The 16159-nt window shown below is 37.9% G+C and overlaps 2 protein-coding genes across 2 annotated transcripts in view; both read left to right on the top strand.

The window, feature by feature from the left end:
• The first annotated feature begins 2492 nt into the window (after positions 1-2492).
• LOC138136767 (acid sphingomyelinase-like phosphodiesterase 3b) overlaps positions 2493-16159 on the top strand; it is a 161310-nt gene continuing 147643 nt past the window's right edge. Inside the window, exon 1 of the mRNA XM_069056065.1 lies at positions 2493-2717. Within this exon, the coding sequence (XP_068912166.1) occupies positions 2648-2717 (70 nt within the window). The 5' untranslated portion in view covers positions 2493-2647. The remainder of the gene's footprint in view (positions 2718-16159) is intronic.
• LOC138137336 (CAAX prenyl protease 1 homolog) lies at positions 14582-16000 on the top strand. The gene is made up of 2 exons (XM_069056672.1): positions 14582-14722; positions 14771-16000. The coding sequence occupies exons 1-2, from the start codon at positions 14636-14638 to the stop codon at positions 15956-15958; spliced, it is 1275 nt and encodes a 424-aa protein (XP_068912773.1). The 5' UTR covers positions 14582-14635; the 3' UTR covers positions 15959-16000.

The raw sequence follows: 16159 nt of genomic DNA on the forward strand, positions 1-16159 counted from the left end.
AATTTCAGGTTCAACAGTTTGCAGAAGGACTCATCCTGCAATGAAAAAATAAATTAACTACGTCATGCAAAATTTTCGATTTATGAGTTCACATTTTCCGTTTGGTTTAGTGGACAGGAGCCAAACTGGATTATGTTATAGTTCAGTTTTTATTACCACACTGGATGTTTCATCGTCGTTTCACACATGTTTCAAAACCATAAAAACACAAAAACAGACAATAAAAGCGGAAAATCCTGTGAATTTTTTCATACAAAAATGGGCATCGAAAATGCAAATAGCAAGATCCGTTCAAACGTGATTTATTTTTATTTGAAATTTTCAATACAAAGTAACAGACTCACTTTCTAAGGAGGTATCGAACAAAACCCAATACAGCACCCGAGAATAAGTCCGCTTTCGTTCACTTCAATTGAATCGCGTGAACGAAAGCTTTGTCTTTCTCACTCTTAGTGTAACTATTTTTTAACTCCTCCTTATATCCGCGCTAAAATTGTCTCTCATGTATTTTTCACATGGCAAACCACTTAGCAGAAAACTGACGATGACGCTTGCAATCAAATTACAAATGTCAATGAGAAACAAGCAATCGTTTCCTGATTAATTCAATGCCACAGATGCAATTCTTGCATTAGTTTGCATAAATTTCAACTGAAACCTGCACTTTCATCTTTGATGCAGATTTTTTGATATTGAAAAAAACATTTGACTTTCGACTTTTACTATTTTTCATGTCATTTTAGATATTCGAAACGTTTGAAATAACGATCTACTATGGTAATAAAAACTAAATTAAAATGTATCCAATTTGAGTGCTTTTCGCTACACTACACAGAAAATATGAATTCATAAATAAACAGTTTTATATCATAATATATTTAAAGGCTTTCATTTCTTCTCTAGAATGATGCCGCGTTGGCTTTCCTAGTCTTTTCAGCTACTGGATGGGTATATTGAAGGCTGGGTTTGGAAGGAATGGTCGTATAAGTACTGATGGGTGCAAGAGACGCTGGTCCTGCTATTTGCCCATGTGTGCTATGCGTCTATATTATTATGCACATGTCAAGATGTATGGTGTGGAAAAACCACTGAAAAAAACATATCTCCAAGTCAGGCAGCTCTGGGATTCGAACCCAATACCTCAGGATTGCAAAGAGAACACGCTACGTGCTGGGCCATCCCGCCTGGTTGCAATTAATCATACGGGATGTAAATAGCTTCCCCTTTCTAAATTTGAAACCAGTAAAGACACCGAAAACCGAACTGTGCAGTCAATTCTCAAATGCAAAATGACAAGGGGCCGCATGTGACACATCATTTGAAACGTCTTTCAGTTTTCTATCCAACAATGGTTCGGTTTTTTAATTCCATCTTTCTGAAGTTATAATCGTTTTAATGTGGTTGAGATCGATTCTGCGGCGATGTAAACAACTTTAAACGAGTAATAAAGTTCCTAAAAGTGAGCGATGTTTCCTGAGAGGATTATCTAATTTTGATTCCACAGTCTATAGTAAAAAGAAAGTATAAATTTATAACTCATTTCCTCGAGTTCGATTTCAATACGGACTGCAAATGTAGTGTAATGAGAAATGTCATTTGAATTAATTTTTGTTTGTGTTCTCGAAAAGTGGATCAACACGTGTTCTGTACCATCTAAAAGCAGTTCTTTCACTACACCTATACCATTTTTTCTGCAGTACAGGTTCCAGCAAGCTCAAGGTTGTATGGCATCGTGGCCAAGCGCGTAACGCGCCACTTTGCATTTGGGTGGTCTTGGGTTCGAATCCCAGGGCAGCTTGGGGATTTTTTTCCAATACCATAAATCTTAATATGAGCAAATGGGCACATACTATAAATAGGCATCATCCTAGCTTCCTGTACTGTATGCTTGTGGTACAGTGTACACGTTACAGTTCCCTGAAGAAGTTTGTTGCAACACGATCGAAACGTCGAACTTTCACTGTAGATTCTTTAAGACATTAGAGAATTTAATTTTTAGGCGAAAACTCTCCTTTTTGTCCCTGGTTATCCAGATAAGACCCATTCCAGTCACTTCGTATTGTCAGTCACGCAGATGACGTTTTGTTTACGCGAACGCGTCAAACAGACAAAAGATAGACGGTAGAAGAGATGCGTTTTATTAGCAGATCGGCGGCAGTCCTTGCAACCTGCGAAACAGAAACGCTTTTGTTCCAGCGAGTCAACAAAAACTTGTGTCATTTCCAGCCGACCGGCGCTTACACACTAATCGAATCCGAGTAGGTTTTTTAATAATAATGATAATAACTCTTCGGCGTTCTGGCGGTGAAGGACGTCGATTTATTCTTTGCAGTTGGAAGGACCACAAGACCATATTGATTTAAAACATTTCCGAAGGGCAATTAAGAAATTGCCAGTAAATCATAATAGGAGTTTCGCACAAGCGCGTAGTACGGCGCGTCGCGACGCTCTCTTCGGCAATGACTCCGGAGTCAGGACTCTCAGTTTATGTCCGGACGCCGACGACGCTCTCATGCCGCTCGACACCGGAACGTCGACGCTGCGATCCTGCTGAATCGGGACGCGATCGGTCGTGAATCCTGCGCGAGTGCAAATCGGGAAGAATTTCTAGGACTAGTTGTGTGGTGAGTTGTGAGTTGAAGTGAACATGTGGTGGGTTTATCTGCAAGGAGTGATCCTGGTGGTGGCCGCGGGACGGGACAGCTACGACAGGATAGGTCTGATTTTTCACTTTCCCCACAAAAAATTCGCCCAAAGCTCTCGTCATTCATTTTGCAACGGGAAATTTTCATTTGCAATAGGAATAAGAGGAATACGCAAACAACGGATTTACAATTTTAATGCGACCGACGGCTCAGGGACAAGAAGATTTTTTTAAATCTTTCATTTCCTCGGCGAGGCTTTGGGAGCTTCAGCTTCCCAAATTAAATCGATCATTTTTACATGTCCCAGGACCCATTACCGATTTGCATTTGTATTATTTATTTGGGATTCGTATTTTGCTACATTTGAGAGAGGGATAGTGCACGAAGCACAAACTTTTTAACTCGATATGAAAAAAGTTTGGCTGAAAATTTCGGACTCGGAAAGTTTCTGCAAAACACTTGGACCGGTTTGCAAATGAGTGAATGGCGGACAAAAATGAAATACATTTTCTCTAAGAAACTAATTAGCATTTCCAACAAAAACTTTCTGTCAAAGTTTTTGGGACAGAGGTCTGGAAAAGTTATTTGGGGCCAATTGGGAAAAATTTTACAAACGGACCTGCACGATTTATCTCCCAAAGCTCCTTCTCCGTAATTAAGACATGTAAATAAGACAAGCTCTTACGAGCAAACTTTTAGACCGCCACATCTGTAACCAATACGTTTAGGAATTAAAAATAGTTTTATATCTTAAAACCTTTCGCAGACTCGGCACCATTGTGTGGCAATCGCGCCAAAGAAATCTCCCCGACCTTTGTATAAACTCGGGGGTGCGGAGGCGGCGAATTTGTTAGGCGATTTCTTTGGTTGTCGTTATCGTGGGTGGCCCTACTCAAAACATTTCTCCAACTCCTCGCCAGAAAGTGTTACATAAATAAATTTTAAAATAGCGAACACAAAGATCCGACAGTGTTTATCGAAACAACAACAAGGCTGGCGCGGCTGTGACAGACACATTTTGCTGTTGTTCAAGGGAAGTCTGGAAGAAATTTTCATTTCATGTGGTTAAACGCACTCGTTAGTTTCTTATTAGTCGAATAACCTTTCACAAAAGACAAATTAGCAATCTGTCTAGAGGTGGGGTTGTTTTTGTTACTGAATCAAATTGAGGGATGAATATGGATTAAATTAAGAGGTTTAAACGAGGAGCAAACTTTGCTCTTGTAGATTCTTCATGAATATTTACAACAATTGCGAAATATTGTTTGTGCGTGATGGATGAGGAAATTTGTTCAATTTAAAGTAATACAAAGATAAATGTCAGATGAGATGAAACAAGAAATACAAAAGAGAAAAGTACTGAATTTTAAATTGAAAAGTAAAATTTTTGGAGGGAGCGAATTGGAAAAACTTTTAAAACCCGGATTATACTGGACCCTAGATACTGTGTTTCAGATTTGCAGGAATTTTCCGAGCTGGAAAAACAAAGAGAGCTGCAGGTCTTATCGATTCCAGCGACGGCTCGTCATGTTTCGACTGGGTGGGCAGGAATTAATAGGGATGGGGTGTGTCAGGGGTGAACACACAGATATCAATATTGGAGAACAGGCTGTGTTGTTTCAAGAAAATTAAAATAAATTTTCAATTCAGTAAAAAACAGAAAGGAGATTCTACAAGCTAAAATAAATACAATACCATTTGGTAATACAGTCTTGAGAGCATTGTTGTCATTCGGTTAAGGGATTAAGCATTGATGGGTGCGGACAACAGTTCGATGGGTCTTAAGTCTTTGAAATGGGTGGGATAAAAGTAAAGATCGCGCGGGCGTAGATAATAGTTATTTACGAACCAAGTGCGGGAAGACGATGTTCCCGCATGAGCGCATTTTTTAAAGCACGAGCGATGAAGGAGCGAGTGCCTTTAATTAATGCGCGAATGAGCGAAAGATGTCTTCACGCAAGTGGTTCGTACAGTATTTTTTGGAGGTTTTGAATAATTCGTTGAAGCAACAGTTTTCGATAATGCTACTTTTTTTTAATTTTCTCGTCCCTAAACGCAACACTGTGTCTAGACAAAGTTTCATAAAATTTCTAGGCGCCGTGGATTAACTCTAATGTGTCTTTCTTTTTTTACTGCATTAGTGAATTTAGTTATTAAAAATCTGCGCGAAACTTTCGCATTATCGCAGAATTTTTTAGTAGAAAAGCTTAACAATATTCTTTCAGAACATGTTTTTACTCATTTCTGTGCTTACCAAGTCTCATTTAGCTCAACTGAGATTCCAACATGGTCAAATAATATCGTGCGATGAATAATTTACTTGTTTCGTAATGAAATTCGTAAAAGCACGGTGTCATCTAAACTCGTCTGATGCGACCTTGACTGGCTTTAGGAACGCCACATGAATCGCAGATTTGTACCAAGGCCCGCGGCCGAGTGTCTAACGCGCCCGCTTACCATTCGAGAGCAAGTGGGTTCGAATCCCACTGCCGCCTGCTCTTGGTTGGGGTTTTTTTCACCCGCAGGCCTTGAAAACCATCCCGGTGATAACCTTGAAAGCGAAGTATGGCGTCTGACCCCGGGTTACACAGGTCAAGGACAAGTTTGTATGGGACGATTTCGTGCAGGCTCGTTTTGAAATTACTCTGGACTGGATTAGTCTTGTAAGAGTTTCAAAAGACATCTCGTGAGCCTCTATCTGTTTAGTTTATTTGGAATTCAGGCTTCCCCTAACACAAAAATTGAATAAGACCTCGGTTAAACTTTGATTCTTATATTCCATTTCTTGTCCGCGACACAAAGTATTCAAGTTTTTTAACTCGATATGAAAAAACTTGTGGGAATTTCTTGGGCGAAGTTCGCGCCGCTCTAAGTGCTTGTATTATGGTTGCGAAAGCGAATTTTTTCCCGTGGCACTAATTAACAATTCCAGCTCGGCGTTATTTTGGGGAATTTGTTTAAGAGCAGCGCCGCCACCAAATTGAGTTATTTGTCCCGAGTCATATTGTACCTGTTTGAATTTATATAATTCGGGGCAAACTGCTGTAAGTTTCCCCCGTTTTCCTTATAAATATGAATACCGCCGCCGTCTTCCCCCTTAACTAAGAATTCATGAATAATTAAGGTTAAACTTGTATAAACTGTTTAAAGTTTGCTTTTAATACAAACACCCCATCAACTGAGACGACTCGGCACTAATGTCGACTGGAAATGCGCCCTCGTAAATGCGAGGGCCCGATCGCTAATTTTTCGCCGCCCCCGAATAGTTGACGCCGGGAATAAATCGCGCGATGGAATTTTGTTTGTCGGGACGGACGTGCCTTCGATTTTTTCTTTGCCGAGCTCTGATAAATATTAATAGGGAATTCGCTTATTCCATTATATTCGGGGGCTGATTAAAGCGGCAATAAATTCGTGGTGCGGTGAAGACGCAAAAATCTCTCCATTCTTTCACTTTCCGGAAATTCATTGGGAAAAATCGCCGGCCCCGATTCATTTACATCTGCCATCATCCATTACGCTACAACATAATGTTCGCTAATTAAGTGGCGTCGGGGGCGGCATTGTGCGTGCGAGCGGGGTAGGCCTCCACCCCTGAGTTTACGGATCAACAACAATACGAAAAATCGTCCACGCTATAAACAAGATTAATTTCAACTTTTGCGTTGTTACATATACAAAAAATCTAATTAAATTTTAATGACGTGTCGCTGCTGTCGCCCACTTATACATAATAACTCCACATCAACGGTTTCACTCCAATTTGGGATTTTGTATTAAATTTCAATAACGACCAGTAACGCTTATAATGAAATTTCTACTGTTTGCAAAACTAATCAGTATTTTCAAATAATAATTTATCGAACAAAATTGGGATTCAGCTGTAAAAAATATTTCAAAAATCGTATTGTCAATAACAAGGAAAAGCGGAGCAACAAAACAACGCGTAAAGTTGTGTTTTTATGAGGATTTTTTCTTTGTTCTTCGTTTTTTATTATCTTAAGACAGGCAAGAATTCATATAAGAAAAGTCATTTTTATCTCCAGAAGTCTCTAATCCAATTAGATGGAATCCCTACAGGGCTGTATTGGATTTATTTCCACAACGAAAACAGAAAACAGTCGAGTCTCTAGGTAGTAGCGGTCTTGGATTTTCTCATGGGTTATGAGTCATATCGCCTTCGCGCAGATATTTCCAAGGTCACAGCCCATGACAGAATCCAACACCTTCACCTAGATTCCCCCCACGCCCCCCGGATTCCCACCAAACCAGCCACCAAAAGAAAAAATCTAGAGGTGTTAAATCGGGCGAAGGAGCTGGCCATTTCTTTTTCTTTCTGAATTCTTAGAATAGACGAAATGCGAGGCAGTGGGCGCCCACCTTTAGGCGTCAACTAATGAAGCGCTGGACATTGTTGCAGGACCCTCGCCGTATCATGAACCCACCACAAATACAATTATAATTGTGTTATTCACTTCTCTATTGTTCTCATTTTGTTTGCTGTCATCCTTTAGTTGCGTCAGCGCCACTTTTAATGAAGCGTAAAAATCACACTTAATAGTTGCATTGTCAACGCGTTTAGATTCAATTGTAGCAATCGACAATGCAATTAGTACCGATGTAAACTGTACGATTCGTATCGATTTTGTTCTTGGAGAATCTAAATGAAAATAAGAAATTTGAAGAGCAAGTAGTTTGTCATCGTTACGACAAATTGTTGTATTGTTGTTAAGAGAAAAGTGGAAGCAAATGGAAGGAATGTGTGTTTACTGGTTCGGTTTGATGTTACGTTACCAAAATAAATATGAGAATAAAACAGAATGTGGAAGCTTGGGAGATGGAGTTATCAGGTTTCTCGCAGCGAGAGGGATCCAGTTACGAAAATATTGTGACTAAAATTCATTCAAGGTTTTGATGTGGAAAATATTGGTTGCGTTGGTGGAGACAGTGCCAAGACATTCTTCAGGACACAGACGTCAAAATGCTTGCCAACGTTTCATACTTAAGAGATTTGCAGGACGAAAAAAACAGCGACGAGAACAGAAGAATTTACTTGAAATTTGTTCTAAATATGTAAAAGGGAAATAGAGAAAACTCTCTAGTCCTTGTTTTGAATACGCTGAATAAGCGAGCTTTGAACAATGTCGAGGGTGAGTCGAATTTCATTAAGAAGCACCTGGGCTGATCGTCACCTCCTCAGTATCAACTTTTACTTTGTGAAGTATATTATCAGATCAGCTCAACTGTAAGTCCATGTAAAGTCCTGTAAGTCACAAAAATTCATTCTGGGAATAAAAATAATTTTCCAATATACAGGGTGTCGCAAAATTAATGTATTCCAAGTCGGGGGTCTTGTAGGAAAAAATCTCAGGAATCTCGAAAAAATAAAATAAAAAATATAGGGGAGGTCTTTACAAAGACATATGGGTCTGAAGGCTCAAGCTTTTCATCATGTTTTCTTCAAATAAAAAATATAAGTTGTTGTTAAAATATGGTGAGGATAATTATGTAAAATATTAAAATATAGATAAGACATTTCTTGAAAAAACAGCTTTATTTCGAAAAAATAAAAGTTTTATTTTCCAATTTTTGTTCAAAAGGGAAGTACAACATAGCTAAAATATTAATCAGGTACTTTTGAACAAATATTGGCAACTTTGATATTTTTTTCAAAGTGAGCAATTTTTTTTAACATTTTTACTTAGTCAATAGGATGTCCCCTACTAAGCCCCGAACACGGAATACGATAATTTTAAGACACCCTATAGAAGCTTGTCGTAAGTTATAAAAAAAAATCTACTGCACTTATTCAATAAGAGAAAATTTTTAATAACAGTTGGTTTGATTCTAAATCCAATTAGAGCTTTATGGAAGTATTTTGAACAACAGGATAACAGAATTTTTAATTAATTAATTAATTAATTTATCCCACGGGTGTCCCATTTATTATCCAGTCAAATTAAAATTTTGTTTTAATAATTCCTAAGAGTAAAAAAAAGATGTGACTATTAGAAATCGATTTATTAGACTCTAAGATACATTTGCAGCAGAGGAATTACTCAGGAAATTGTTTAAACAATTTATGAAAATTGTTTCTTTGTAGTTTAATTCGTCTCGTATCGAAAACTACGGCAAATCAAGGAAAATTGTCAGAAATAATTTTATAGATCACAAAAATTGCTACAGCATTCGGGAGGGCATTGAGAATTGTTCACAAGCGCGCCGCGAAATTTTCCATTTTCGCGTGACTATGCTTAAATCTTATTTGTAGATTCTAAAAAAATTACCTAGGTTCCAGATACTGTCAAGAAATATTTAAGACTAATTAAAAATAATTTCCAATCCTTTTTTCGATTTTTAACACTGTAAAATATGCAATTTTTATTTAAGTTTTTTTAAAATGTTTCAATATTTTGAAATGCTCTCTAAGGTGTACTATCGATTGTAAAATTATAATTCTCTTTTTGAATTGTAGATTTCCTTCTCCAAAGGACCTGTAAATGATAACATTCTACTTATTCGTCCTTTTCTACTCTTCACCGACGTTTCAGGCAACTCTGTGTGGACTGACCCAGTGCTGTCGGTTATGCATTTGTAATTTCCCTTTTATGAGTGTTAAAAATCAATACAATAGACCCTGAGATACATTTGCACCGGAGAAAATACTCACGAAATTGTTTCAGCAATTAATAAAATTAAATAAGTTTTGAAAATTGTGTTTTTGGAGTTTAATTTGTCTCCGAATCGAAAACTGCAGCATATAGAGAAAAATTGTACGAAACATTTTTTGTAGAGCTCAAAATTGTCTGCAAAAGCGATCAGAGAGGAACGTGAAATATGGTCAAAAGAGCGCCGCGAAATCTTTCATTTTCGCGTGACTATGCGCTTGGCGGCAGCTTGGTATCGTTTGATTAAAAAAAAAATTGAAATGTCATTTATACATTCTAAAAAAAATTACATGGCGTCTAGATATTACAAACAAATATTTAGCAACAATTGGAAATAATTTTGAAATATGGTGAGGATGATTATGTAAAATATTAAAATATAAATGAAAAGACATTTCTAGAAAAAACAGCTTTATCTCGAAAAAATAAAAGTTTTATTTTTCCAATTTTTGTTCAAAAGGGAAGTACAACATAGCTAGAATATTAATCAGGTACTTTTGAACAAATATTGGCAACTTTGATATTTTTTTCAACTAAGCCCCGAATTCGGAATACGATAATTTTAAGACACCCTGTTCTGCAAAGCATTTTTACATTGTTAAAAAAATCAATAACTTGTAACCTATATTAATGAGTATAGATTTACCTAAGAATTGAAATCCAGTGCACTGAACTATAATAATACATGATTTAAATAAAAAAAAAAGATATAAAATGTTTTTTCCTTCTGTAAAATTTAGGTTTTGTGACTTCTGAGGAAATAGCGAGTTTAACAATTCCTAATAGTGTATTTTTATTGGAAACGCAACTGAGAAGATTTAAATTTCCAGCACAAAACTCAAATTTGGGAGGGAGCGTGTCATGACGTCGCTATCACGTGAACACCTCGTGACTACTCCACTGCTTCGCCGCGCCGACTATAGTACTAGTAATTTCGTTTGTTATTAGCTGAAGTGTGCTTAAGAAGACTACTTTTGTATGGATTGTTTTGCTCATAATTTATTTCCAAGCATTACGTTCGCAGATATTTTCAATCTGTCAGGGCAAACCTTAAAAATCCCGCCCCGAATTCAAATGAAACCCATCTCTGAATTGTGGCATTTGAACTTCGATCCCGTCCCGAAACACGAGTTACCGTTCCAATAAATTTGCTTCCAATAAAAGTTAATCGCGTCATTTGTATTAAACTAAGAGATTTGTTTCGGGCGGAGCGGCGCGATTCCACATAATTTCCACGATTGGATTATAAAACCCGAAATCTGACGTCGCACCAACCGAACGAAAAGAAAAACCCAACCCGCAAACAAATCGCAAATGAATTAATTAATTTTAGGGCTGCCGTATGTTTTTCCGAACGAAAAATGTTTAATTAAAACTTGTACTAATTGCGTTTTCACGAGTTCCGCGGTGTGTGTCGCCATAGAGAGGACGAAACCGCAAAAGGACTAACTCGGCGCAATTAAATTTTATTAGACGAGTATCGCTTTACGGGATGATTTGTAAAATAAATTCCACTCGGGGTAGTGCCATGTGGGTCGCGTTCCGAAGAGAATTCCATTACGACGTCTGTCACACAAATTTTGGAATTAATGCGTCGGGGGGGACGTCGTAATTTGCGTTAATCAGTTTTCGTGGATGTTTGAGAAAATTCAAGGAAAAACAGGTGCATCTACACGTGGAAAGTTTGACGTTCCGATAATAGTTATTTATGTGACGCGCTTAGTAAATTAATCTTCCCGGGCGCGCTGGCACTTGTGGGACGAGTGACGAAAGGAACGAGTCTCCACAAGCCAGTACTTAGAAGGTGGAAATATAAAGTTTAATGAGAGGGAGATTTGAATTTGAATTATAGATCGGAAAGGACGCAAACAAAAGGATTATCGCCTTAACAACAAATTAAGCCCGGAAAAGATGTTTGAGCGGTTAAAGTTTGATAAAAGCCAATCCGGGATTCGGTCGGATATTTGTCTAAATCGGTTTGTGTTTAATAATTCAGGCAAACTGCACAGTTCCAGGAGACAACAAAGGACTCGGTGGGTTGCGCGTTAAAAATTAACGCGCGAATCATGGAGGGACAGATCGGCGAACAATTTCGAAGAATCTCGAGGTAAATTCATTAAAATTTCAATTGTGCGTAATTTGGGAATGACAAACTCGATTATGATTTTAGACGGTATAATGTAGTCCAAAAGGGAATTTCAAAAGGATTGCCATTAAGTAATTTTCTCGACGTTTCATTTGCACAGAACGGCTCTGAATAATAATAATTGAAGTGTGTCAGAGTATTACGCTTTTAATATTAATTCCGGCAGAACGAGAATTCACATTTATACCAAAATTATTGCTGCGTTTTATTTATTTCGGGTGGGCTCGGACTAGATGAAAAGGACGTGTGTCAATGCGTGAAAACCGCACGAAATTCCCCAAAAACACGAATAACATTTTTCATTTCTCTTTCATTTAAGTCTGAAATCAGATCCGAGTTTTTAGACGAAAAATTCATTAATGAAATTTTGTTTACAAATGAAATTCAAATCTAAAAGTTGTGCAAAACTCGGGTACAAAAAATTCCGAACAAAAAGTTTCTTCAGCTTCAGAGTTGAGGGTTTTACCGGCTCATTTCGACCTGTCACACCCAGTAGGAGGTGAAAAGGTCAAAAGAAGCGCTTTAATAATATTACACGAATTTCTGTTAGTCCTACGTAAAAATATTGCGAATACTTTTCTGAACATATTTGGTAATTTGCAAAATTTTAGAAGGACTAATACTTTTCGTGATAATGCCGTAAGAAAGTTCTATGGCGCTACGCGACTAGCGACTAATCGCTTCAAGTGTCGTTGCACAATTAAGCTCTCTATTGCTAGACTGACAATTAGATTTTCAATTTGTAATATTTAGTTCTGTAGGTAATAAAATTGTCTATATTATGATGCCAGATGATATAAGATTGCCCAATAATTAAAAAAGCTATAGACATTCAAAATTCGCGGCTAGCGACTAATTGCTTCAAAGGCGGCTGCACAATTGAAGCTCTCTATTGCTAGACTGATAATTCGATTTTCAACGTATTATCTATGGTTTTGTAGGGAATAAAACTGTCTTTATAATGGTGCCACATGATTTGAAATTGCCCAATAATTGAAAAAGCTAGAGACATGCAAAATTTGAGGCTAGCGACTAATTGCTTCAAAGACGGCTGCACAATTGAAGCTCTCTATTGCTAGACTACCAACTAAATTTTCAACGTGTTATATATGGTTCTATAGGAAATAAAATTGTCTTTCTAACGATGCCAGATGATTTGAAATTGGCCAATAACTGAAAAAGATATAGACATTCAAAGTTCGCGACTAGCGACTAATCGCTTTAAATGTCGCTGCACAATTCAAGCTCTCTATTGCTAGACTAACAATTAGATTTTCAAAATGTTATATATGATTCTGTAGGGAATAAAATTGTCTATATTATGATGTCAGATGATTTGAAACCGCCCAATAATTAACAAAGCTCTAGACATTCAAAATTCGCGACTAGCGACCAATTGCTTCAAAGGCGGCTGCACAATTGAAGCTCTCTATTGCTAGGCTACTAACTAGATTTTCAATGTGTTATCTATGGTTCTATAGGAAATAAAATTGTCTTTATAATGATGCCAGAAGATTTGAGATTGCCCAATCATTGAAAAAGCTATAGACATTCAAAATTCGCGACTAGCGACTAATCGCTTCAAACGTCGCTGCACAATTGACGCTCTCTATTGCTAGACTGACTATTACATTTTCAACGAGTTATATATGATTCTGTAGGGAATAAAATTGTCTATATTATGATGTCAGATTATTTGAAATCGCCCAATAATTGACAAAGCTATAGACATTCAAAATTCGCGAATAGCGACTAATTGCTTCAAAGGCGGCTGCACAATTGAAGCTCTCTATTTCTAGACTACCAACTAGATTTTCAACGTGTTATATATGATTCTATAGGAAATAAAATTGTCTTTATAATGATGCCAGATTGTTTGAAATTGCCCAATAATTAAAGAAGCTATAGACATTCAAAATTCGCGACTAGCGACTAAGCGCTTCAGACGTGGCTGCACAATTGAAGCTCTCTATTGCTAGCCTGATAATTAGATTGTCAATTTCTTATATATTGTTTTGTAAAAAACAAAATTGTCTATATAATGGTACCAGAAAATTCGAAATTGATCAATAATTGAAAAAGTTATAGAGATTCAAAATTGATACGTATCTGTCATATCTGTGAGATTATATCGGTGAGGTTTACGCCCCGAAATTCTTTATTATTCCATCAAAACAATTCCTGGAATTTAGTGAGAATTGAATTACCGGATAAATGATGTCTGGATGACTAAATTATCACAAACATTTCTCAAATTGTAAACGCTCAAACTCCCCCTTTTTAAAATGTTTAATTTAACTTTAAAAATGGAAAACTTTTTTAAATATTATTATAGACAATTTAAAGACAATTAGATATTATAGGACTTTTGTTAACGACAATTTGAAATCATTAAACTTAATTTTCTATATTATTCTTACATATTATCGATTTAATTATTTTTTCGTCGTCTTCGGATCAGAATTATCATAATTGTTGTACCGTAATTTATTATAATCCTCATTTATACATCATTTTGTCAGGAATTCAATTCTCAACACATAGATCATAATTTATTTAAACTTGGAAAGATAATAAAAAATTACATGGCAAAGATTTCACAAGGGTGAGTCCAACAGAATCAACAAATAGTATTAAATTTGAACGTTTATAACTTTTGCAATTATTGAGCAATCCGAATACTTCTAGCACCATATCAAAGAGAATTTTATTTGCTTTAGATCCATATATCAGAAAATGAAAATCCAATTTTGAGTTTGATAATAATCAGCTTCAAATCTGTGACGACATTTAGAGCGTTCAGTCGCTTGTCGCGCCGCGCGATTGTACTTTCTAATGACAATATCGCAAGAAGTACCAGCCCTACTGAAATTTTCCACATGACCAAATTTGTTCAGAATTTAATAATCTATAAAAAACATTCAGATCATTTTCACATCAGACTAACCCAAATCTAGATAATCTGATTAATACAGTCTCTTGCGTTGTACACCTTTCGCAAACTAAAAAGATTTTTTTTAAATCGTCCAAAATTATTTTTCTTGCCCCTTTCGGCCCATTTTCTCTCTTGCTCCCCGCTTCCACAACTCGTTCAAAATCATTCCAAATCGCTCAGTTTCTGACCGCCAAAACAATTTTTTCCAAATGTCACACTGGCATAAAAATTTTGACACAAAATGTTCACTTTCGACTCCGCCACATACGCAGTACTACTGTCCCTATGGCTCGACTACTTATGGGAGCAGTACCTGCGCGCCAGACAGGTACCAAATCCAAATTCTCACTCTCACCTACTACACCTACCCTTCTAGTACAAAAAGATTCGTCGCGTGACCGAAGTACCGGAAGAACTGCAGGGCGTACTGTCTAAGAAGACATTCGAAAGAACCCGCTTGTACATGTTGGAGCGCAAACGCTTCGCCTTCGTGAAAGACCTGCTTTCGATCGCCACATCTACAATCGTGGTTCTCTACGAGATCTTGCCTCTGGTGTGGGACTACACCGAGCAGATGAACCATCTAGACGACGAGGTCACGAGAAGTTGCTTCTGGTACATCAGCTTCACCACGCTCTTGGCCATCATCAACCTGCCGTTGACTCTGTACGAAATTTTTGTGATTGAGAGGAACTACACTCCTAGGAAGAGGAACGAGTGTCTTCTGTGGGACAAATTGAAGACGTTCATCTGGAGCCAGATTTTCATCACGATCATTGCGTCGATACTCGTCACGTTGATTCAGAAAGGGGATGAAGTGATTTTGGCCACTTGGGGGATGTTCTGTGCGGTGATACTCCTAGTGGGTCTGACTTATCCAGTGATGGCACCTTCAAGATTTCGCCATCTGGAGATTCTCAAATCGGCGGAGCTTCGAAGCGAGATTGTGTGTCTTGCAGCTCAGTTGAATTTCCCTTTGAAAGAGATCTACGTGGAGGAGAGATTCAAGCGCTCGCCCACGCAAAGCGTCTACTTCTACGGACCCTCCAACCAGAAGAATATCGTCCTTGTCGACTCTTTGTTTCTGAAGGAAGACGGTCTAGGGTGCAGTGACGAAGAGATCTTGGCAATACTGTCTCTGGAATTTGCCCGATGGTACTACAACCACGCCATCAAATACGTCTTGAGCTTGGAGGCCAATCTCTTGATCTCCTTCTCCGCGTTCTTCTTCCTCTTCAAGAACCCCGAGGTGTTCGAAGTGTTCGGGTTCCGCTCGGAGCAACCAGTACTCGTGGGGGTCTACGTAGTACTGAAGTACGTGATGGCGTTTTACAGTACCTTGTTGAGCTTCTGCTTCATGTACGTGTCTCGACGGTTCGTTGCCCAAAGCGACGCTTTCGCGGTACGACTGGGCAAGGCGAAAGCACTGGCCAGTGCTCTGGTACGTCTCGACAAGAACAACCTGACCTTCCCGATTTACGACCACTTGTACTCGATCTGGCACCACGACAAGCCCCCTCTGGTGGAGAGAATCGCAGCGATCATGGCTCCGAGACTTGATTAAAATTGTGCAAAGTTTGGCGTGGCAATAAAAATTTCTAGTCCAGTTTTGTGCTTCTTTCGAGCAACAAAAGCCCCAATCGAGCCCCAACTAATTATCAATTAAAATTCAAATGGGGTCGCGGTCACCTCCACAATCACGAGTGTCATCTGGAATTCTTCTAACGTGACCGACTCCCAGTTTCATTAGAGTTTATTTTTTCGG

The sequence above is a fragment of the Tenebrio molitor genome, chromosome 8, assembly GCF_963966145.1.
Source record: "Tenebrio molitor chromosome 8, icTenMoli1.1, whole genome shotgun sequence".
Classification (NCBI taxonomy): domain Eukaryota; kingdom Metazoa; phylum Arthropoda; class Insecta; order Coleoptera; family Tenebrionidae; genus Tenebrio; species Tenebrio molitor.

Coding starts and splice junctions, on each gene's coding strand:
- LOC138137336 (XM_069056672.1), top strand. CDS start 14,636: ATGTTCACTTTCGACTCCGCCACATACGCAGTACTACTGTCCCTATGG. Junction 14,723..14,770: donor AGTACCTGCGCGCCAGACAG/GTACCAAATCCA, acceptor CTACCCTTCTAG/TACAAAAAGATTCGTCGCGT.